At 39.9% G+C, this 24,832-nt stretch overlaps 1 protein-coding gene across 3 annotated transcripts in view; it reads left to right on the top strand.

Annotated features, from left to right (window-relative positions):
* Window positions 1–24,832, top strand: part of ZBTB46 (zinc finger and BTB domain containing 46) — a 56,738-nt gene that overhangs the window by 17,045 nt on the left and 14,861 nt on the right. For 2 of the 3 annotated variants that reach the window (XR_013393045.1, XR_013393046.1), the window contains 5 exons: window positions 4,955–5,236; window positions 10,084–10,256; window positions 11,829–11,880; window positions 11,965–14,263; window positions 14,616–19,618. Coding sequence is in view for 1 of the 3 variants with exons in the window: in XM_028735491.2 (XP_028591324.2) it covers window positions 4,955–5,236 (282 nt within the window). In the remaining 2 variants the exon portion in view is untranslated. Of the gene's footprint in view, window positions 1–4,954; window positions 5,237–10,083; window positions 10,257–11,828; window positions 11,881–11,964; window positions 14,264–14,615; window positions 19,619–24,832 lie in introns of those variants that run through there. The other variant, XM_028735491.2, reaches the window with a different exon arrangement.

Below are 24,832 nucleotides of genomic sequence, written 5' to 3' on the forward strand. Positions count from 1 at the left end.
AAATTAAGAAGCACGGAAAAAGACATTGTTTTCGTTGGTCTCCTTAACAAAATTTGTAAGCCAATGCATAGTGCAGATTTTTTTCATATCAGTAGTTGAGAATGAAATGAAGGATTTAGCTGGCTTATTTTTAAACTTTTCAGTCTGCTTTTAGGTGCTAATATAGGCAGAAAACTATCTTTCTAAATTATTGTTATGCATGAAAACAAGGATTTTTTTGAATTGCTGAAAGAGTAGCATTATTATTTTCCTATTGGGTCATTCACATATATTAGGGATATAGTTTTATAGGATTCCTAAACCACTGGGCTGTAGGATTTTGTGGCATTAAAGTTTGGCACTGTAGAGGCCAACTACCTTCACAGGAAGAATGGGAACAGTTGAAATCTGAAGAAGTGTGCATGCACACAAAAGCTTATACCCAGAACAAACTTAGTTGGTCTCTAAGGTGCTACTGGACAATTTTTTATTTATTTCAACTGCGTCAGACCAACACTGCTACCTACCTGAAAGTTGAAATATAGTTGTGTGTTCTGCTTTTTTCTGGCATGTTCCTTTCTTCCTTTCCTTTCCTTTGAATACTCAAACAATACCTGATCTATTTATTATTTAAAAAAAGTAGATTGCTTTGGGATTTGACATCTACAAACACTCCCACCTGCACCTTTTTTGAAATGTTTTTGTATCTATAAGCTTATGCAATATTGAATTTCAGATGACATTAGATGGTATCTGACTAAGTCATCACAAGAGTAGATCTACTGAAATCAGAGGACGTCACTTAGTTAAACATCACCCAGGAAGTCTGTGATTGTTAATCCACAAAAAGGAAGATCCTACTTTGGTGTGCCCATGGATGGAAGTTCATATACACACTGTGTTCCTAGCTGGGATTCCTGGGCAGATTTTAATGTGGATGCAGATGTTCCTTTTGAGCAGGGATTGTGGCTTTACTTTGTTGTCCTGTCACACTGTTAGTATTTAAGGGAGAGTAATGTGAACTGGGCAAAACAAACAAACAAAAATGTAGTAGTACTAGTCAGGATAGAAAACATACTTTATTTCAGATAATAAGGTTTATTGAAGTAAACATTTTGTTAGTTTATTTTTAAAAATCAAGCCCTCACAGGGTTGTATTTTAGCATAATGCAGTCGGCTAATTCTTACCACACAAACAGAATGCTCCTCTGAATGCCCTTGTCATATGGATGATACATTGGTGATATTATCAAGGGAACATTCTTGGGGCTGATTTGGATGTTATTTAAAGGTTTATTAACCCACTACATGGCTGTCCCTTCCACATACCGAGCCAAATGTGCAAAGCAACATTCTGCCTCCCTCCAACCCGCTGCACACATAGGCCAGAGTGAAATCTCTTGTATATTACACTATTCTCTTTTTAGTTTAAGTTTATATTGCAGTATTAATTTTTGTTTTTAATTTGATGGCACTAAGCAGAAATATAATTTTCAGAATGGCCCATCTTAAAAAGAGAGCTTTATTTTAAGGTTATTAAATCTGAGTTTCCAGTTAATAACTGCCCTGACTCCTTACAGTACCAGATGGAGGAGGGTTTTCAATTCGTATTCCTGCCATGTCTCAGGTACAGCTCCCACAATTTAATTAAGTTTTTCATTTATCTGTGTCAACTTCTATCAGCATTGTATCATAGTTCATGGACTTGCCCTTCTTCATATTGCAGCAGTAAATTTAATCTTGGACAGTGCAGTTCTTGGTTCATCAGCTCCATGATGTGGGTGTGGAAGAAGAATGCTGAGGCAGGATAACTAAAAACAATTTTTCTGCCCAACCACCATGATAGGTTGCTGTTTACTATGTACTTGAAAACTGTTTGCCTTCTACCTGCTAAGAAAGGAGGTTGGGAGAATAGTCGTGGGGTGGTTCAGGGATTATTGAATGAAACTGATTTCTTAGATCTGGAATGTGAAATCTCAGGCCTAGAGGCCTCTCTGTTTTGCCCTCAGGATTCTCCTTAGGCTATGACCCTCTATAGGCCACACTTTGAGTGCTTTTGTCTGGTTCAGTGTGTTTGTGAACTGTGATAATGCCTCTTGGATACCTGGGAGGAGGGTGGATATGTGGTATATGTGTATGTGTAGAAGCCTCAAACTTTTGCATAGCTGGAATGGAATCTCTTGTAAAAAGGTAGGATTCTCATCCATTGCTCAGCCCATTTTTGCATCTGACCCTGCCTACCACTGCTATGTGGGTCTTAGAAGGTAGGCCATGAAGGAATATGGATCTTGGGCTGAACAAGGTTCTGCTTCCCTAACCTAGATCCTTTAAAAAATCTGGGCCTGGATTCAGTTAGCCTGGCACACTCGTGGCGACCAGTACAAGGACTCCTGCTAGTGCAAGGGGGGCTCTTCCCCCCCCCCCCCCATTACGCCACCACAGCTCCCCGAAATCCTTTCTGGATGGTTAGGAGACTCAGAACTGTGCTTGGAGGGAGGAGTTGAATTGTTCCATTTGGCAAGTAGAAATGCATTCATTAACAGAACAATCAGAAGACCACGATGGGATGTTGGATTCCTCCCTTGTTTCCCAGCCTGGTTCTAGGGCTGAGGTGGCCTTGCTTTCCTGCTGAATGACTGTCACCTCTTGGAACCAGAACAGGCAAGAGTTTTGTTAGACCTCAGTGACTTTTGGTAATATTGAACATGATGTTATTCTGGTACAGTGGTGCCTCGTAAGACGAAATTAATTCGTTCTGCGAGTTTTGTCGTCTTGTGATTTTTTTCGTCTTGCGAAGCACGGTGCCGGGAAAGTTTTGGAAAAGCTTCAAAAATCACCAAAGTCTTTAAAAACCTCAAAAAAGGCTACCACACCGCATTCTATGAGTTGCTCCTCGAAGTCAAGTCGCAACTGTATTAACGGTGTTAAGAAAAAGGAAACAAACTTGCAAGACGTTTCCGTCTTGCGAAGCAAGCCCATAGGGAAAATCGTCTTGTGAAGCAGCTCAAAAAACAAAAAACCCTTTCGTCTAGCGAGTTTTTTGTCTTGCGAGGCATTCGTCTTGCGAGGTACCACTGTATGTCTGATAGATACGGGGCTTGCCAGCAAAGTTTTATGTTTGTTCTGATCTCTTTTTTTAGGATACAGTGGTGCTGACAAGCTGCTTCTTGTCTCCATGGCATGCAGTCTGCAGGGTTCCAATTTGTTCCAATGCTGTTATAATCTACATGGAAACACTAGGAAACTTTGTCTGGAGATTTGAGCTGGGCAGTCAAATTAGGTGTGCTGATTACATCCAGCTTCTTCTGATTCTAGGAAAGATGATGAGATCCTGACTCATTTTCTAGGTGATTGTAGGATGAGACCTGACGATAGTTCAGTTGGTAGATCATGCGACTCTTAATCTTAGGTTTTTGGGTTTGAGCCCCAAGTTGGATAAAAGATTCCTGCACTGGAGGGGGTTAAATTAGATGACCCTCATTGTTCCTTCCAACTCTACAATTCTATGATTCTATGAAACTAATAAAGTGAAACATAAATCGGATGAGATGGATTTTCTGTTGGTTAGCAAACTTGATGATGTCAAAATTGTTGCCCAGGCTCTTCTGAATGAGATTGTGCTGAATGAGGTGTGTGTGTAGCTTGGGAGTGCTTCCAAATATGACATTACTCCTGGATATCTCTAAGGTGACTGTGGCCAGGAATGTAGGCAAAGCTTTGGCTACAACCAGAGTATAATCTTACAAAATCACTATTGTACAACTTCACTGTCTCGCAGTTTGTTTCCAGACCCAGTTCACAGTACTATCTTCTTTGACCTTGAAGCTGTTTGGGGCTAAGCTAACGTTTCTAAAAGATCACCACCTCCCATTTGAGCCTACCCACCTTCACAGTTATCAGGGGAGACTTGTTTTTTGTTCATTCTATATCTGATGCGTAACCAGTGGTAGGTGGCAGCACTCAAACTGCCCAGGAGACTTGATTAATTTCCACTCTATCTGCAAGGCTAAAACAATTATGTGGGTGTATATTTTGCATTAAAACAATTGTGTGGGTGTACTGGTTCTTGGGGAATCTGATCAATATCTGCTCTGGTATCTTACAACTGTTTAGAAGATTGCTTTTGGTTTTTCTTTCAGATTATTTTGGTGGTGATTTTTTGTTTTGTTTTTCAGAGAGAAGTAGTGTATAGATATTTAAATAAAATAAATGAATAGGGCAAGATGGGTCTAAAACAAGCTTTCTGAGGCTTCTCTATATTCCATGCATAGTGTGTTGAGACATGCACACTGTTTGAAGCATGTACTAGTCCGTTGTACAGTGGTACCTTGGGTTATATACGCTTCAGGTTACAGACTCCGCTAACCCAGAAATAGTACCTTGGGTTAAGAACTTTGCTTCAGGATGAGAACAGAAATTGTGCTGCGGCGGCAGTGGGAGGCCCCATTAGCTAAAGTGGTGCTTCAGGTTAAGAACAGTTTCGGGTTAAGAACGGACCTCCGGAACGAATTAAGTACTTAACCCGGGGTACCACTGTATTCATAATGTTGTGAAGTTGCAATGTGTTGTTTGAATAATTGCAACTGAGCAAGTATAAAGGGGGCATTAAGGTTCTGTTTGTCCATAATGATATTGCACTATTGAGTTCTGTTATAGAGTGTCTTCAGCAGCAGCCACATTTCCCCAGATGTTACTGCTACTATTTTAACAGCAAGAGTGTTTATTTTGCAAAATGAGTGCATAACTTTGCAAAAGTGTGTACTGCACAAATATAGCAACAGTTGTATTATAGCATCAGATGAAGGCATCATAAAACTGGGGAAAAGACAAAGTAATCGCAGCTCCTTCATTTTAAGCAGGCATATTGATTCTGATGCTGTGGAATGATGGATGGAGGAAGTGCTACAAATGTACATGTGGCTGAGAGGACTCTATTTTGATATGTTTACTAATGTTGGGTTTTTCTTCCACTTAGGTGTGGATCTGACAGGGGCAGAATCCAGCAACTCTGACAGCCGAATAGAGAGAGTGGACCTTTATGCAAATGTCGAGGAAGCACTCCTAGGAGGTGAAGCTGGTTATCTCTCTCAGCCTCTTACTCCAGAGAAGGAAGATGCGCTCCAGGCTGTAGCAGTTGCTAATCTGCGAGCAGCCCTTATGAGCAAGAACAGCTTGTTGTCCCTGAAAGCTGACATGCTGGGAGAGGAAAGTTCTCTGCTGTTCGAATACTTACCCAAAGGCACACATTCACTGTCTTGTAAGTTGCTGTTTCTTTGTACACTACTTAAAAGCATTCATAAAGGAGTTATTTAAAAAAAACAGTTCTAGGCACTCTTATTTTGTATCCTTGTATGGTTCATCCCAAAGTAATGCAACCTTAATTATTTTGAGTGCTATGCATGTAGAGTCTTAACAAGGTGATACTTGGGCCTAGCTCCCATAAACAGCAGATAAGTGGAAAACCTATGCCTTAATTATACCATTTCATATTGCAGATGATGGGCTTGCACAATTAAGTGTTGCTCCATACAGAAAAATACCCTGCGTGTAGAAGAGTTATAGCCTTGCCTTCCTCCTGAAATATTAGCTTTCTATTCTTAGGTATCTTTTTCATGTGAGGCAGAGTAATTCAGTCATGCAAGATCCTGATCTGAAAAGGTAGCTAGACACAGGTTTTTACTATGTTACCAGCAGATTTGTGACAGGTGGCCCTTGGTCTGTCGAAAGTTGCTGGTCAGATAGTGGCATTTGTAAGTAGATGATAATTGGAATCTGCTCTCTATCAGCCTCATGAAGGGTAATCTTAAATTGGCAAGCATATATACACATTATTTGTAGAGGGGTGAGGTGAGAGGAAAGTGAAATGCAAGAAGAAGAAATAGAAAGCAGAACAGTTGAAAGCAGAACCTGAAAGCAAAACAGACAATAAGGCAACATTGGTGAAGAATTGGTAAGCTAATTCACACATCTCACTGGAGTTTTCTTTAGCTCCCTTGTTGAAGTATGACCACCTTAAGATCACTTAGAGTGCTCTGATTGATTGAAATGATCTATTAATTTTGGGATATTAACATTCTGAGCACAGTTATATCCATTTATTTGTTTTGTGTAGCCACTGATCTACATAGAATGCAGAAGGGCAGTGCAGACAACAAATGACATATATTAAAGCTTGTGCCTTAATAAATTTGTAGTGGTTAAGGTGCCACAAGACTATTTGTTTTTACTTAATAATGTGAATCCATAATCTAGGCTATGAATCTAGGTTGGCAGTTTTTATTGGTGTGTTGCTGCTCATCTTGTTAGCCAACCAAATGCATACTTGTTTACCAAACAGATAGGAAAAGGCATCCCTTTTTAAAGCCTTGCTCCATAATAAATCCTCTTGATATAGGATCAAAAACTAACAGATGGGGCTAAAGACAGAATGAAGATGATTGTGTGTTCAGTATTTTCTAAATGACTGAAACATAAGGTCTTAAGTAAACATTTAATTTCTTTCACTATGGTACAAGTTTGGAGGTGGCAAAGAAGACAGTATGTGTGGGCCAAAAACACAGGGTGTTTGTTATCCAGCTAAGTCACACTCAGTCATGAAACAACTTCACTGTATTGATTGTATAGTTGTGCTCCCTGAATTTCACTTCTGCCGAATTGCATGTTCTGCCGTTATCACGGGGAATGGGGAGAGAGATGAGGTAACCTAAATGGGATAGCAAATGCAACTAAGCTTCTAAGCAACTAAGCCCCCCACCAATATATATTCAGCAAGAACTGTTGCCTAGCACAAATAGGGTAAAACTGTCAGTTTTTGTTTTGTAGCTTTGAGACTACCTTGTGGCAGGCAGAAATAGCACTGTGATCTCGTCTCATTTGAAGTGTTTCTCAAGTGTTTATTGCATCATAGATTCATTGAGTATGCTGAGCACCTTTTATTTGTATTTCTCTTGCAATCCCAACATTTTAAATGTTTCCTGCTGCTTTGATATGATCACTCAGGAACTTGATGTGGATGGGATGCCATGGCAGTGCTTCAGTTTGTGACACAATGGAAAGCAAAATGTAGAACTTGAACCTTTGACGTAGAAGGGATAAATATATGGGTTTCTTGAGATTGGTGCCACAAATAAACTAAGAAGGTATTTGGCAGGTATTTTTGTTTAATTTTAGAAGAAGAAAAAGTGTTGGGTGGTTTTTACTTTATTGATTCATGGTCTCTGACGAGTACTGTTGCACTCATGTCTTGCATGTGGGTTTTCTATAGACATCTGATTGGCCACTGTGAGCACAGACTTCTAGAATGGATAGACAGGCCCTTGGCCTGATCTAGCAGGGTTCTCTGAATATTCTTGAAAACAGGTAAAACTTAACGCAATGTAGCTTTGGGTGATATCTTGAGTAATGTTTGAGTTTTGCTTATTTGCTCAAATTTAATATGCTGAAATTGAATTGTATATATTTTGATAATTTAATCCACTGGAACACATTAAGGTTGCAATCACAAGTAACTAGGAGTAACACAGTGAAACTTGCTTCCAAGTACATATGCAGTGAATTCAAGCTCATCTCTTGTATTTCTTAGATTTATTTTTATTTGTGTATTTTATAGAAACTTTCCAAAACTTTGAAACAGTAAATTAGTACCTCCACTACCCAAAAACCTGATTTATTTTTTTAAACGGTCCTTGTAAGAGGGCAACAGAGAGGAGGCTTTGAACTATTTCAAAAATACTTTGCTGTTTATTAGTTGAAGTAGTCTTTGGAGACTCCTCTCCAGATGTCTCCACCAATTGAGGTACAGTGGGTGGCGACCAGGGAGAGCCTTCTCAGGGATAGCGCCTTGACGGAGTGAGACTTACCTTGCACTTACACTTTTTTGGTGTCAGTTTAATTTCCCAGGCTTTAAAAACTATTTCATCTCTAACTGATTTGATCTGATGCTGCCATTACCTCATGCATTTAATTTTGCTGTATTGTGTATTTTTTGTAAGTCAGATTCTGTTTGGAAGGCAGTATGTACATTAAAATAAGATTTTCTTACCTCCTCTAGTAGGAGGTCCAACAGTTTTGGGGCTTTTGCAAACAAAAGGCTTGTATTTAGAATAGGTTTCTACTAACTAGCACAATTAAACACTTGAGGGATTTCAAAATATTCAACTTTAATCGTGTCATTGCTTTATTTTATAGTGGAATCTGTGTAATGATATTTAGGTATTTATCAGTCATTTTAATAATAAAAAAATATCATTGGGACTTTATGGGAAGTCAGCAGTGGTCCCAGTATTTGATAACATGACATGAAAAAGCATTATTGTAAGCAAATAAATTAAAAGCACCAAAATAAGTTCTTTATATGAGGCTGAAAGTGAAATGTGTCAAATTGCTTTCAAATCAATGTATTTGCAATACACTATTCAAGATTAAAACATGTGGAAATTACATGTCTGGAAACCTTTTGAAATAATATATATAATCTGCTGTGAACCCAAGGAATAGAGTGTAAGACTTGAAACTTTTGTTACTTCATCCTTGCTGAGTGGCTTTTCAGTGGAATGAATAATATTGTGTATAAATTGGGTGTTTGGATGAATGTGATATGGAAACACTGTTGCTAATTCTTTGGCTCAGATGTGCTCTTAAACATTTTCTCTCTTATTATTTATGATAGCTTTTTGATATCTCTTAAGTTTAGTACCTCATGTTATTTTTTATGTCATCTCAAACTATTTATAGTAGCAACTTATGCATCAGGTTACATGTTACATTTGACCTTAGGTTTTATAAATCAAGTGACAGTCAATGCATAAAAACCTTCAAAAGCTAAAGAAAAATGTTTGTGTTGTGGTCATTTTTCAAAAGTACTTTTTATAGAACATGTTTCTTGCTATACATTAATTTTAACAAGATTTAGAACATATATTTTCTGTTGCTCTGATACTGCTATTTCATTCTATGCCTTCAGTAGGATTGTGTTTCTTTCTTGCTTTTGCAGTTCAGGATAAAAGTTCTTTATAACCACCATTTATAATCAGAATTTAAATAGTTTTGTGGTGTGTGTATAATGCTATCTGATAGCTTAATCATCACACAATTTATTTTGATACATACACAGTTTTCTAAATACAGTATTGGTAAGAAAAGGTTCAATTAACCAGTTAATCATACCGTAGTACTGGTCTGGTAGCCTCACACAGGTTCCTCTGTATTACTCACCTTATTGCTACCATTTCAAGTCTTGGGATTAGGCTGTTAAGTCTAGTATTTCGTAATAATCAGTGTTCTGTCATGTATGTTTAACTTAAATTCTGCAAATATTTGAAAATAAATTGCTACACTTACTTCACTTTTTGTGTGAATAGTGATGTCTTGTGTCCCCAGCATATTGTACTACAGTGCCCTCAACACAAAAATATACAGTATTTGTACCTTGTGGATTTGATCGTGAGATTATGTTTGAGGCTGTATTTCATTAGTGGTCCCACAATTCTGTGAATTAACTCAGAAAAAATAAGACTTTTCGTATCATAATGCATTATTTTTGTGGGCTGTGTTTAAGCTGGATGTGTGATGTTTTTGTATTACTTTCCCTAACAGCAACAATGCTAGTTATGACTAACTTGAACATGCTAGTCATTATTAGAGTCTGGTGTGTGCATGGGTCTCCCACTGCTGGCTGCAGCAGAGCTCCATATATTCCTTTTCCAATTGCTAATGAGATGACTTGTTATGACAGTAAGAACAACCTTGTCCTTTTTATGTTTAAAAGAATTTTTTGGAGTTTTAAAGAAATGGCAATGAATTAGTCACATGCAAATAACGGATCATTGTATCTTTTGAAAGTTGTTCTCATTTTTGTGCTGCCTTGTGTTCTTTTTCTTGTTTTGACTTCCTTTAGTGACCATTATGCTGCTGTGTGATATAATTCCCACCACACTTTTGGGAGGGGAGGCTATTTAAAACAGTCAATGGGCCTGGATTCTCTGTGGCACTTCGTTCACTCCCACTGACAGAAGATTAAGCTACAGCTGTTCATTCCCTGCCTTTTGTAAAACCACCAGCTGGTGCTAGTTCATGTGGGTGAGACTCGTTTCCTGTGTTCCTCAGGGTCTGGCACCAACTTGAATCGTTCAAGGGGTGAATGTGATGGCAAAGTGGAAGCATCAACTCCTCCTCTGCTGCCTTCATCACACCTTGCCACTCAGAGCCCCACTACCATCATCCCCTCTTCTGGTGAAATATCACCAGATACTGTGAAAAGAGTGATGCCTTCAACTCAGGTAATATTATAGTTATCTGGGGGTAATGCTAGTTTTTAAGTGTTATAAAACTTACAACTGAAATTGTGTCATCATGCTCAGTTTGCTATTCTTAATGTATCTTAGAATTTTGAATTATTCAAATTTGTAACAGACCTAGGCTATTTGTATTGTCCGTAAAGTGGTACTCTCCTTTACCTTTACTGCTTTGTGAAATTCTATCAAAAAACAAAAAATGCAGAGTAATTTGTTCCTTCTGTTCGAAACAGCAGTATGTTTACGGAAATATGTAATACTAACTCTTGCAACCCACGTAATGGTTTTGATCTTCAGATCCCTATATTATAGAAATACTTTCCTGAACTTTTTAAAGGAAACCTAAAGGCCAGACTAGAAAAAATACTTCATAGTCGTAGCAACCAGAATCAAGCATGTACAGAATTGAGAGCTTCCTAAGGACCATTTATCCACTGTTTAAAAACTTGGGCAATAATTATTCTAAATATCAAAAAGCATGGCAGGAATAATTATTCTTCCTGTAAATGTATCTGGTCTTGTAAAATATATCATATATTATTATTATTTTTAGTTAAACAACTGTTTCCCTGATTTTAAAAAAATGAAAGAAAACTCATCATCACAGACAACTTGATGAAAGTATTCAGTAGTAATTACATCTCCACCCCACCTCAACTAAATCACCCATTATGTCTCATAAGGAAGTACTGTGTAGCATACAAGTAATATTATGCAAATAACTCAAAACTTGAAAATATCCAGTAATTAATCCTTTTAAATTAGACAATACTAAAATGTAGTTAAGGGTGGGAGTGGATAAAGGAAACTGGAGCAGGGTCGGGAATAGTTACACATATTTTTTGGAAATGCCAGAATTTAACAGTTTGGTACTAAGGATCAAAAAATGTTGGTATACAAATTGCCCTTCTGGGTCTCACTTAACAAGGTCTCTCATAACATATCATGGCCTACTTCTTGGCTTCATAGCCTTTCCTTCATGGTAGTGCTTCGAAATAGAAAAGTATATGCTCGCCTGGCGCCATCATTCTATATCTTTAGGCACCAAGCAGTAACTTTCCTCTTTAACCAGGTCTTTGGCCTCTAACTATCTTTGGCCTCTTAGGGTGGGTGGGGTGTTTTAAATGTATTTTAAATGTATTATTTTAATGCTTTTTCGTGCATCTAAGTAGGTTTTTGTTTGTAAATTGCTTTGAGTTGCCTTTGGCAAGAAAAAGCAACCAATAAATTTAATAAATAATAATGATGATGATGATGACATGGCATACCTGTGAAGCTCTCATTTCTGTACAGAATCTACTGAACACAGATTTTTTGAGATCATAAAATGAACAAATATACAGATACTTAACAGTTCTTATTAGCAGTTTGGGTATATATTGGTTATATATTTTGAGCATACTTTTAGGTATGAAATGAAACATTGATTTGAGTAACTATTTGTAATGAAGATTTGCAGAAGGAGCAGTATTACAGCAAGTTTTAGTAATTTGCAGGTTTTAAAGTACTTGATGTTCTCTGAGTGATCATTAACATAATTGCAATTTTCTTTTGCAGGTCACCTATGATGGATTTCTAACACTGTGGCAGTTAGATAGTTCTGAAACAGGTAAATGGAAAGAAGGAAGACGGTATATTAATGATTCAAAGTATAAAACTTAAAATTTAATTTTTTGCATTTCCTTTTTTTTAGATATAAATGCATCACAATCTGAAGATGTGGACTTAGTCCACGAGGGTTTGTTCTTGGATTCTTCTGGCCACAAGAGGCTGAGCTGTGCTTTCTGCAGAAGATTTTTTGAATGTGTGGAAAAGCTGAAGGAACACATTAAGGAACACACTTTCCCCATGATTGTCCCTTTTGATGTAGTGGACTACTCTAGGCCAATACTGGCTAACCTTTCTGAGCACATATCTCCAGGGCAATTTGCCCGTTTCCAGTGTCCAAAGTGTCCTGCTAGCTTCACACTAAAATCCAACATGGATCGTCATGAAAAAACAATCCACTTCAACAGGAAGAAGATGCAATGCCCTTGCTGCCTGAAACTGTTCCGAGACAAGACAGACTTAAACCGGCATCTTATGTCTGTGCACTCCAGCGAACGTTCGTTTATGTGTCTTTTTTGTGGCAAGGGCTTTGGTACCCAGAAAAACCTCAGTACTCATATGAAAGTTTGCTATCTGGGTTCTACACAGCCAGTAGCTGAAGAGTTTCTGAATCGTATTGATCAAAATCAGGAATCTGATGATGAGTAAGAAAACTGTTGGGCAATGGAGAGAGTGAGATTAAACTCTTAGAAGTGTATTTCTTAGCTACTTTGACTGGGTAGTGCATTCTGCTTTGTCAGCAGTCTCAGTGCTCAGTACCGTGTGAATGCTGAATCAATGGCCAGGTAATGAAAGAAAGTTGTAAACCTCTTTATCCCCAAGTTCTATGGTCAGGATTCAGAGAGACATAAATCTAGGAGATGGTTCAGACTTAAAGAACAAATATAATTTTGTTATTCAGCAGTAATAATCTTAAGAGAAAATGTTAGAGAAAACATTTTTGTAGTCTAAACAAGATTATTCCTACAGACAGCATCCCATAGTCCCAGGGTAGTTCTGCCTGAGTTGCAGTGTCTTCTGGGTAGATATTCATTTTAGATTTTAACAGTAGGTTCAAAGGATCAAAAGGTTTTCCATTCATTTTCTCAGCACATTATTTATTAAAAACATTTCTCTACCTCCTCCCCACATTATCTGAATGCAGTATACAGCAATATTAAAATATATATCAAAAATACAGGGAGAAAATGCAACTGAATTAGTAGGACAGAGTTATAATGTACTTGGATCAACCACCAGCAAAGTTCTGGCTGCACAGATGTGGTAGAACATCTGCCTTCCATGCAGAAGGCCTCTGGCTCAATCTGCAGTATCTCTGGGTAGGGCTGGATGAAACCCCTGCCTGAGAGCCTGGAGAATTGCTGCTAGTCGGTTTAGACAACACTGAGCTAGATGAACCAAAGATGTGACAATGAGAGGCAGTTTCCTGTGTTTTTAAAAGGCATCTTTGAAATGCCTTTTTAAAAAAGCAGGATTGAAGTCGCCTGCTGTTGAAGCCTGCTGGATTGGTTGCACAGTTCAAATATCGGCAAATGAATATCACATTCAAATGATGTGTCATGCAGTGATCAAGAGTAAATGTTTTGTGATATGCAGATTTCCTGTTTGTTGTAGCAGATTAAGAATGCATTATGCCTTTTTTTAAAAAAACCAGTTATCTCATTTGCATAACTTAGAGAAGCAGGACTTCTCCTAGCTTCACACCTGTATATATGAGGATGTATATGGGGGGTGGAATGCTAGAAAGAGTGAAGTGGGGAGACCAAAATCAAAGAACAGCATCCCCTGAAATTAATTGTGGTATCAGGTGATTGATAGGTGTCATCTTTGGCCTGCCCGGGGTCAAGAAGATAGTGATCTGGCCCACTAGCCAAAAGAGGTTCCCACCCCTGTACTAAATGGGCCACAATATTTTCAAATACCTTCACCCTCTGCGAATTGTATGCAGCTGTAATGAGTGTTATGAGTGTTGTAATACAGCTAGATGAAAGTGGATTTGTACAGTTAGCTCCCATAGAATTACTTCAAAAATATAAAAACAACAACAACCCAATTTCTTTAAAATCCGTTGTTTTTCAATCGGGTAGGCTACACTTCTTTTGAATCCTAGAAATCAGGACAGTATAAATGAGAGACAGCCATGAAAATACTAACTTGTTTTTGGTGTAGCTAAAAGATGGACCTGGGTACAGAACCACCTTGTGATAACAAGCACAAATCATGGGCCATCTAGAGCACACCTAAAACTGAAAACTTGCCAGCAGGTGTTATGATCCAAGGAGAAATGTTTCCCATTAATAGCTGCTTGAGAGGAATATTATATAGAAGCTTGGAGGGGTGTCCAGAAAAGGCCTGAAGACTAATAGTGAATAACTGGTGGGTCGGTAAAACCTCAGCGCCTAGGACTTGCCGATCGCATGGTCGGTGGTTCGAATCCCCGCGGCGGGGTGCGCTCCCGTCGTTCGGTCCCAGCTCCTGCCCACCTAGCAGTTCGAAAGCACCCCTAAGTGCAAGTAGATAAATAGGTACCGCTTTATAGCGGGAAGGTAAACGGCGTTTCCGTGTGCTGCTCTGGTGCCGGTTCGCCAGAGCAGCTTCGTCACGCTGGCCACGTGACCCGGAAGTGTCTGCGGACAGCACTGGCCCCCGGCCTCTAGAGTGAGATGAGCGCACAACCCTAGAGTCTGTCAAGACTGGCCCATACGGGCAGGGGTACCTTTACCTTTACCTTTTTAGAAAAGGGAAGCCCCCAAAGGAAAAAATGATTTTGAACATTACTTATATATATATTCCCATTCTCCTTGTGAAAAGAACTACAACTTGCTCCACAATGTCAGATTTTTAGCCTTTAGGCCAAAGGTATTTAGAATTTATTAAGCTAGTTTCCCATCTTTGTGTATCGTTGGAAGCAGGTCTCCTTTAATGGCTGTATAAAAATATTCCAAGGTGTTTCAATATTTTTTTGTTCAGTGTTCAAAAGGAAGGCAGGCATTCATTTCCCGTGATAATAAGAATCCTGTCCTCCTTAGGCTATGTTATTTCCAATTACAATTCTGGAATTTTTCAACTTAAAATTATTGCCTGTTCTCTGCTTGATTATTAGCTTACTGACTTAGCTTTGAACAACTGTAGAGGCCTCTCCCCCTTAATGTTGTTTTTTGTTATGCTGCTGCTGCTGCTGCTGCTGCTGCTGCTGTTGGTTTTGCTTTTCATTTTTTGTTGGTCCTGTAAAAATGTCCTCAAGTAAAATCATTTTTGAAGTACTTATCACACCCTAGTCTTGTTAGGAAGTCCTGCTCTTGGGGAAAGTCGTCATTTTCTTTCTTGCTGCCTGTCAGTCCACGTCTTCCTCTTTTGCTTCTCCTCTTGGAGAACAGACCTACAGATATGTTAAGAACCAAATCCCTATCATTTGTAGAATAGAATATTGAGCAAAAGTATGTGATATGTGCATAGAAGCCCCAGTGATTGGTAGAAGTAACTTCTAGTTTCACCTACCTTAGTCTTAGCTTCAGGTGCAAACGGACTACCAAGGAGATAAAGGTAAAGGGTAAAGGTACCCCTGACTATTAAGTCCAGTCGTGACCGACTCTGGGGTTGCGCGTTCATCTCGCTCTTATAGGCCAAGGGAGCCGGCGTTTGTCCGCAGACAGCTTTCAGGTCATGTGGCCAGCATGACTAAGCCGCTTCTGGCAAACCAGAGCAGCGCACGGAAACACCATTTTACCTTCCCGCCGGAGCGGTACCTATTTATCTCCTTGCATTTTGACGTGCTTTCGAACTGCTAGGTTGACAGGAACCAAGGAGATGTTGTTGTTGTTTAGTCGTTTAGTCGTGTCCGACTCTTCGTGACCCCATGGACCAGAGCACGCCAGGCACCTCTGTCTTCCACTACCTCCCGCAGTTTGGTCAAACTCATGCTGGTAACCTCGAAAACACTGTCCAACCATCTCGTCCTCTGTCGTCCCCTTCTCCTTGTGCCCTCCATCTTTCCCAGCATCAGTGTCTTCTCCAGGGAGTCTTCTCTTCTCATGAGGTGGCCAAAGTACTGGAGCCTCAGCTTCACGATCTGTCCTTCCAGTGAGCACTCAGGGCTGATTTCCTTAAGAATGGATGCGTTTTATCTTCTTGCAGTCCATGGGACTCTCAAGAGTCTTCTCCAGCACCATAATTCAAAAGCATCAATTCTTCGGCGATCAGCCTTCTTTATGGTCCAGCTCTTACTTCCATACATCACTACTGGGAAAACCATGGCTTTAGCTATACAGACCTTTGTTGGCAAGGTGACGTCTCTACTTCTCAAGATGCTGTCTAGGCCTGTCATTGCCCTTCTCCCAAGAAGCAGGCGTCTTTTAATTTCGTGGCTGCTGTCACCATCTGCAGTGATCATGGAGCCCAAGAAAGTAAAATGTCTCACTGCCTCCATTTCTTCCCCTTCTATTTGCCAGGAGGTGATGGGACCAGTGGCCATGATCTTCGTTTTTTTTATGTTGAGCTTCAGACCATATTTTGCGATAAGTTACTACTAATTCCTCAAAATTGGTTCCTAGAGCTTCCTTAATCTCTCCAGTCCAGAGATTATGTTGGGTGACACTAGAAATACAATTTCTTCCTGGGGGTGGGGGGCAAAAATCCAAAGCCAGTTGGGGGAAAAACTGTATTTGGACCTTTTGCCTTTTGAATAACAAAACCCTTCAAAACTCTCTTGCCATCTCTTTCTTGACTAGCAAAAATTTGTGTTTGGCAGGGCATGAGCGTGCAAGCAAATACTTTTTCTCTTCCAATTAGCACAACTAGCCTGCCATTTTACCGTCTGGCAACTGCTGAATAATTTACTTTGCTCTTTGACAAACAGTAGGTCATGAGAGAAGAAAGCACAGCAGGGCAGACAGAGATCAGCACACAGGAGTTGAGAGGAGAAAAAGGGAAAGCTCTGTGTCTCTGAAGGAATAGCTCTTTTTTATTTGCTTGCATGATGCTTATTTTTTGCTAGTAAGGAGACAATGTACAGTATAAGGTGTTGAGGCTAAAACAGAATAGCTACCCATGAAAGTTTCCTGCGTGTATCCCACTGAATGCAGCACATCTTGGATGCGTGTAAAATGTTCCTAATGGGTAGTTCCTACTAGGATTTAGTGTCCTCAAAAGACTGGGTGGCCATTCCATGTACTCAATCCAGACAGGAGCAGTATCGTAATATTTGCATTATGACCACCACCAACGAAAAAATCATAAATCCATGAGCTGGCTTTCTGTGGTTCAGTGTTAAACAGTATTAAACAAAACAAAGATACAGTACAGAAATAGCAGGTTGCTGCCTTAAGATTCAACATAGTCTTTACCCAGAATAAAAGACTTCAGGTGGCATCAGAACATAGAAACTTTTGGAAAATGGCAAACAGCATCTTGTCTTAACAGTGCCCTGACTGATGACCATTCAGATACTACATGCTGGATTATGACCCCCTAACAGCCACACACACACCTCGGCCAACTAGTCTTTTTTTAAGCATTAAGCTTGAAGGAAAAAGCTGAAATTCAGAAGCTAGCTGAGTTTTTCATTAATTCTAAGAAGGGTATTATGATACTGTTTCATTTAGATTGACACTACTTGGTTTTGTTGTCATCGTTATTTATTAGTCACTTTTCTCAGAAAAAAGAACTCCAAGTGACTTCCAAAGAACAAGTATAAAAACAGAATAAAACAATCTTAAGTACACAAGTATTAAATATGCGCATATCAAACTCAAGCCCTCCCCCACTAAAAGATAAGCAGGAAATTAAGATTTAAAAGCCTGGGAGATAATGATGGTGCCAGGCATGTCTCCCTGGGGAGAGAATTCTGTAAACGGGGAGCCCACCATTCTGAAGGCCTGTTCTTACGTGTATAATTAAACTCTGCCTATCTATAGTGAACCAAATAATCACTAGCCATCCTGCTTCCTCTTAAAGACTGTCATGTTACAAACTGAATCCATTGCTTGAATTTATAATGCCGTTTATGAAAAATATTCAGTGTATAGCAGACAGTGTATTGATACAGTAGACTTGTTGATTCATGTTTGATGATTGGTGTGTTCATTTTATACTAGAAGATTGGATGAATTTTTATGATGTATATGATTGTAGGGATTACTCTATTGCAGACATAGGCAAACTCGGCCCTCCAGACGTTTTGGGACTACAACTCCCATGATCCCTAGCTAACAGGACCAGTGGTCAGGGAAGATGGGAATTGTAGTCCCATTGGAGGGCCGAGTTTGCCTATGCCTGCTCTATTGGAAAGGGTTAGCTAAGAGATTATAGGGGGAAAGTGCTATTTCGCAGCAGTAAATCCAATGAAATTTAGTACATGCTTTGCTCAGTCAGTTAAGCAGGTGTGCATTAAGGGCAGCAGCATAGTGAACATTCCTGCTCCGTTATACATTATAATAAATGTATATTTTAAAACATCTTAACATTTAGTTTTGCTATGGTCCTGATTGTGCAAATCAAATTTAATTCATTAGGGCTGTGCTGTTAGGCCCTCTTGAGGATAAAGGAGGCAATTTTAACTTTCTGAGAGTGGTCATCATGTTGCAAATGAAGTAAAAGTTTATTATTACTAGTAGTAAGAAACTTGCGTGAATAGTAAGACTTCAGTCCTAATCCATTTACCTGAGAATCAGCCCCAATAGTGCTTACTTATGAGTACTGTATACATGGTTAAGGTTGTACTTTAAATTGTAATAAAGCTCCAATCTAGTGTGCTACAATTATTCTACCAAAGAGGTTTTCTATTTTTAAAAAAGTAAAGCCATAAAAAGTACCTCAGAAACAATACTTGAACTTATAAGAACACTGTATGTTTTGATGACAATAACACTTTTAAGATGCAAAAGTATGCATTTTGTGTGAATGAATGAATGAATATATTTGCAAAGTGAATGATTTCTGAAACCTTTTAAAGGTTAACAGCATTACTTGTAAATAAATGTTCATTATTATGGTGCTATTTACAGAGTGTTGCTCTATCATTATTTTGTCCTTGGTGACACTGATAATGACTCTTATAATCTAATTGGGATGCAGTGCAGCGGCATCTTTTCTTAACGCAAACCCAAATGAAATGAATTATTCTTTTGTACAAATCCAGTGCTTGCAAAAGTAACGATGGATAAAAGAAAGGTGCAATGGGTGGAGGAGTTCTTGATACCCCCCCTTCAACTGAGTGAGCCCAATTTCTTTCTTGACAGTTAGAAAGACAAGTACATACCTACTAGCAAATCAAACACTGCTTCAACAGTGAACCTTTCTTCTTCTTCCATTCATTCCTGTTTTACACGACGACACCCATTTTTATTTTCTAAAGCACTGGATGCATCTGACCATCCATCATCTTAAACATTTTAAAAATAGCTTTTATTAGAGCACAAAACTGGTCAGGGGATAGAAGTGGTATTTCTTGGTGACATGAAGGACACCAGCCAGTCAATGCTGTTTACAGATCGCTTCTCTTGCAAATCTCTTGTATATTTTAATTGTGTTCATTAGACAAAAAGTATGCTATAAATGCCTGTACTATAGCACTTTTACTAAACTATTAAATACTTCCAGATATGTTTATTGTCACTACTGTGAAATTCAGAAATAAGCTGTGGAATGAATGTAATTTCTAGTGGTGCTCTGTTTTACAGATCTAGACATAAGTGCATATTTGAAATGGGGATTGTTTTAAATAAAATTTTAATTGAAAAATGTATTAACTGTTGCCTCTCCTTGACCAATGCATTGCCAAAGTTTGGTTGAGGAGGAAAGTTCTTTTTGCTGACAAAGAAATTATAAAACTTTAAGCACCTAGACCAATAAAATACCAGTAGTACATAGTAAAGAATTCTCTAGTCTAGTTTGCTAGTCCCATCTGCCTTTCAAAAATTTAAATTGCTATATTGTATTTTTCATTTGGTTGTGCATATCTTGTGTTTTATAGAAAAGATAAAACAAGGTTTGTAAATAAATTAATACAGCAAACTGAACTTTCTTCCCTGGATTCTGCTGTGCTGCATTGTGGAGAACTCTGCTTTGGATTTTAACTAGTCAGTTAAGGCTGCAGTCGTATGCACACTTACCTGACATTAAGTCTCATTGCATTTATAACTTCTGAGCAGACATGTATAGCATTGCACTACAACCATGTCTAATAATGCCCACATGAAATGCAACTGCATGCAAGCTGCTCCGAATGGCAAGATTAACTTCCCATGTAATATAATGTTTGTGTATTTCTATTTTCTGTGAGCCATCTCACAGACATGCAAATACAGTAAGTATGTAAGTAAGTAAGTAAGTAAGTAAGTAAGTAAGTAAGTAAGTAAGTAATAGTTGGTGCATCTGACTTGTGATACATTTTCACCACATCTAGCTTAGCATGGATGGCCAGCATGGTTCTCTCCAGGTGCTGTTGGCCTTCAACTCCTATCAGCCTCAGCCCACAAGGCCAGTGGTTAGGGATGATGGGAGTTGTAATCCAGCAAAATATAAAGATCCACACGTGATCCACACGTGATGATGGGAGAAAGCTGTCTGACCAAGCTCATTTCTGTGGTATATGGAGGCTATGAGCAGCATTAAAAGCAAGCACTATCTTCATAGTTCCAACATGAATTATAAAAAAACCCAGTTCCAGCTGTTCCAGACTTTACAAATGTAGGGTGCACACACAGAGATTCTATTTCAATCAGAATTTTGGCCCAGTTTCAGCACAGAAACTGCCTTGGTTGCCCTCAGTCGGAAGAGAAATGAGAAATGTGTCCCTATTAATTCTCCTTGATCTTTCAACAGCTTTTGATACCGCTGACTATGCTATCCTTCTGGAGCAGCTGTCCCAGTTAGGGGTAGGTGACACTGGTTTGCCCTACATGGATGATCGTTTCCAGAGGGTGATGCTTGGCAAGTGGTCTTTGGTCCCTAGAGCCTTCAGTGTGGAGTTCCTCAGGGTTCAATGTTATCCCCTTTGGTGTTTAACATCTACAGGAAACATCTACAGTTAAACTGTCGTCAGCAATATGCTGATAACACACAGCTCTACTTCTCCTTTACATCTGCAGGTGAAGCAGTGGATGTGTTGGACCGTTGTCTTGCTTCAGTAATGAACTGGATGAGAGCCAACAAACTGAAGCTCAGTTCATATAAGACTAGGCACTGTTAGTGGGTGGTTCCCTAGACCAGATGGGTGGGAGCTTGCTTGCTCTTGATGGGCTAACACTCCCTCTGAAAGAGTGGTTATATAGCTTGGGGGTGCTCCTGGATCTTTGGCTGTTGCTTGAGGCTCAGGTGGCTTTGGCATGGAGTGCTTTCCATCAGCTCAGCTGATGGCCCAGCTACACCCCTATCTGGACAGGGATAGCCTAACTTCTGTCATCTATACACTGATGACCTCAAGGTTAGATTACTGCAATGTGTTGTGTGTAGGGCTGCCTCTGAAGAAGGTTCAGAAACTTCAGCTGTTGCAGAATTCAGCGGCCAGGTTGCTCAGTGGAGCAAGACAGTTTGAGCACATTATACGGATCCTGGCCCAACTGCACTGGCTGCCAATTAGTTTCTAGGCCAGTGTTTCCCAACCTTTTTTGGGCAAAGGCACACTTGTTTCATGAAAAAAATCTCGAGGCACACCACCATGCCAGATGGGGAAAGGTCACTTTTTACTTATGTAAAAAAAAAAAAAAAATAGTAACAGCATAGAAGGTAATGGTTAGGCTAGCATCCCTCTTCCAAATACCTGTATGCTAGGTTTTTATTTGCAGGGACTGTTCTACATGGGAAAGCATTCAGCACTGTCATTCTCCCATCTGCCATCTGAATTGGTACTATTCTGGGTCAACTTACTCTGCTGCATGTGTAGATGAAAATGGCACCAAGTGTGGGGGAGGGGGCAGAACAGGTTTCAGATACAGGATATTAAGCATACACGTACTTCAGATTGAACTGGTTGCTTGCTTTGCAAGTTTTCATTTCCCAAATGACTGCCTTGGCAAGCGCAATATCTACCAGGCTCAACGCCGGTCTCGCGCTGCCACTTCCCGCGCTCTCAAGGACCCGGGAGGAGGAAGGCGTGAAGGGAATCCCGAAGGCGCGAAAACCTCGCGCATGTGCAGGCCTTCCGCCTGCGACAGCCCAGTAGGCCGGCCAAAGCGAGCGGCGATGGGATGTGGGAGGGAGGGAGCTCGCCGCCCCGCGTGTGCCTATGTGGGGCACGTTACAGCCCCGTGACGTCAGCGCCACGCAGGCAGCCAGGCAGGCAGACGGCGAGAGCCCCGCGCTGGGCGGCCTCTCCTCGCCGCCGCCGCCCGACTCGCCCACCTCCCTCCAGGCAACATCTCGCGGCACACCAGGCAACGTCTCGCGGCACACTAGTGTGCCGCGGAACACCGGTTGGGAAACACTGTTCTAGGCCCAATTCAAAGTGCTGAATTTGACCTATAAAGCCTTAAGCATCTCAGGACCTCAATACCTCAAGGACCGCCTCTACCCATATGAATCGACCCAGACCCTGAGATCACCATCTGAGGCCCTTTGTCGTGTGCCTCCTCCATGAGAAATCCGGAGGGTGGCAACATGAGAATGGGCCTTTTCTGCAGTGGAATGCCCTCCCCAGGGAGGCTCGCCTAGGGCCTTCACTGTACATCTTTAGGCGCCAGGCAAAAATGTTCCTCTTCAACCAGGCCTTTCCCCCGATTAACATTATGTGTTCTTTTAAATGTGTTGTGGAAGCAAGGTGGTTATTGTTTTGTTCTTGTTTTTATTAAGTATTTTATATTTGTATTTTTTATTTGTATGCTGTGAACCACCCTGAGATCTTTGAAGGAAGGATGGTATACAAATTTAATCAATAAAATATATAAGCAGTAGCTTTGAGAGTTGTTGAAGATGGTATGATTTTAGTAGCCATTGGAATGATTCCCTTGCACATGGTGCTTTCACTCACTCACTCACTCACAGGTTTTTTGGAAGACTACAAAAACCTGAAAAGCCTATGAATAGAGATTATAATCGGATGAGCTATCCACAGTCTTAGCAGCCATAGCTCAGTTATACTACCTTCTGCTCTCGGTTGTCTTAATGAAGCTTTGAGAAATTAACCAATTACATGGCTGTCACTTTCTTTGTAAAGTTGCTTGTTCTGTGTCTGTGGCTGAATAGTTTTTAAAATAGTGAAGTTGAAGTGCAGGCTGTAGTTAACCCTCAGTGACCTTTACTTGAACAGCTTATAGTTTGCTCATTTTGTCTAGACTTTTTAGTAACTCGTTTATTATGAACCTATCTAATACAAGCCATTTATTTTGTCTAGTCCACTGCTAGTGAAGAGGGGCAACTGGAGAGGGGCTATCACTATAACTTGATCCCGTTTGCTGATCACTACCTTATAAGAATGATATTTGGATATTAAGAAGGCAGGTTGTATTGGGTGTAGTCAAAGCGAGATGAATCTCTTAAACATCAAATAAGAGTAGGCTAAGAATTAGAATGCACACTTAGATTAACTCTTAGACTTTGGTATAGAATTATAAATCCTTGAAGTATTTATTTTGACTGATAACGGGTGTTTAGGTGTGATAATATTGTACATCTGTTTCAAATTGTGCTTGCAGTACTGCTTGATTAAAGAATATCTTAACTTTATGCTCCCTCTGTTGTGTGAATGGGCTGCTGTTGCGGAAACTGATTTACTCAACTGGGCTGCAATATAGCGGTTCCCGAGTGTATATAAATTAAGAAAAACCAAGCATCTACCTCTAAAAGGAAGTGTATGATCATTCAGTATTATTTTATTCAATTTACTTGAGATTTAACAGCCAATGTGCTAAAAGCATCAGTTCTGTTCTCTCTCTCTCTTTTTTAATCATGTCTCTTTAGTTTTCACCTAGTTTAGTTTCACTTGTTTCCATCTGAAGCTTGTGGTGACTCACTTAATTTGAGAATTAGCAAATGGTCGGTTTAGGGGGAAAGTTGACATTAAATGTGTTGCTCCTGTGAACTCACATCTCTCAGGTCCATGTTTGATGCTAATTAATGAACTTCCTTGCCTACAGAGTTGGCATGAACAGTAACTACATCACCTTCTTGACACATGGCACCTCTGTTCAAATATTATTTGAATAGAATGAAACCATTGGGAGCATAAGATAAGAAAACATGAACATTAGTACTGTATTTGAAGTAGGTATATGTGCCAATCATGAAGGTGCTCCAATTGAAGATGGTCTCTGTATGACATTCAGTGTGTATTGTATGTAACAGCCATGAGACTCTCCCATGGTGACTGTTCTCTGTTCCCCTGTTGTAACTGCTCATCCCTTAGTCTCCATACCTTTATCTTCATTCTCTCTTGCCTCCCTTCTTTGGCCAAGAAACTCCCACCTCTTGTAAGGTGGACTATTTGCAATTGTATGTGCACATTTACATTCTTTGTATAAGTCTTTAATTGGGATTCCTTTTTATAAAAGGAGGAATCATTAGAATGCATACAGTCGGCATATTGATCACAATATGGTTAGTTTCTTCTGTATAAAATGCATTTTTCCTCCCATTATCCGTAGTGTAATCATCCTATGGGCTGTGTCCAGAAAGTGGTGTTGGGGGATGAGTGTTCAGATCCCTGGGCTCTCACTTGTGGGGGTGTCTCAGGGTTATGTCCTCTCCCCCATGCTTTTTAATATCTCTATGAAGCCACTGGGAGAGATCATCAGGGGGTTTGGGCCGGGTGTTCATCAGTATGCAGATGACACCCAGCTCTACCTCTCTTTTAAATCAAAACCAGTGAAGGCGGTGAATGTCCTGTGTGAGTGCCTGGAGGCGGTTGGAGGATGGATGGCGGCTAACAGTTTGGGGTTGAATCCTGACAAGACAGAAGTACTGTTTTGGGGGGACAGGGGGCAGGTGGGTGTGGGGGTCTCCCTGGTCCTGAATGGGATAAC

This window comes from Podarcis muralis, chromosome 5 (assembly GCF_964188315.1).
Source record: "Podarcis muralis chromosome 5, rPodMur119.hap1.1, whole genome shotgun sequence".
Lineage (NCBI taxonomy): Eukaryota > Metazoa > Chordata > Lepidosauria > Squamata > Lacertidae > Podarcis > Podarcis muralis.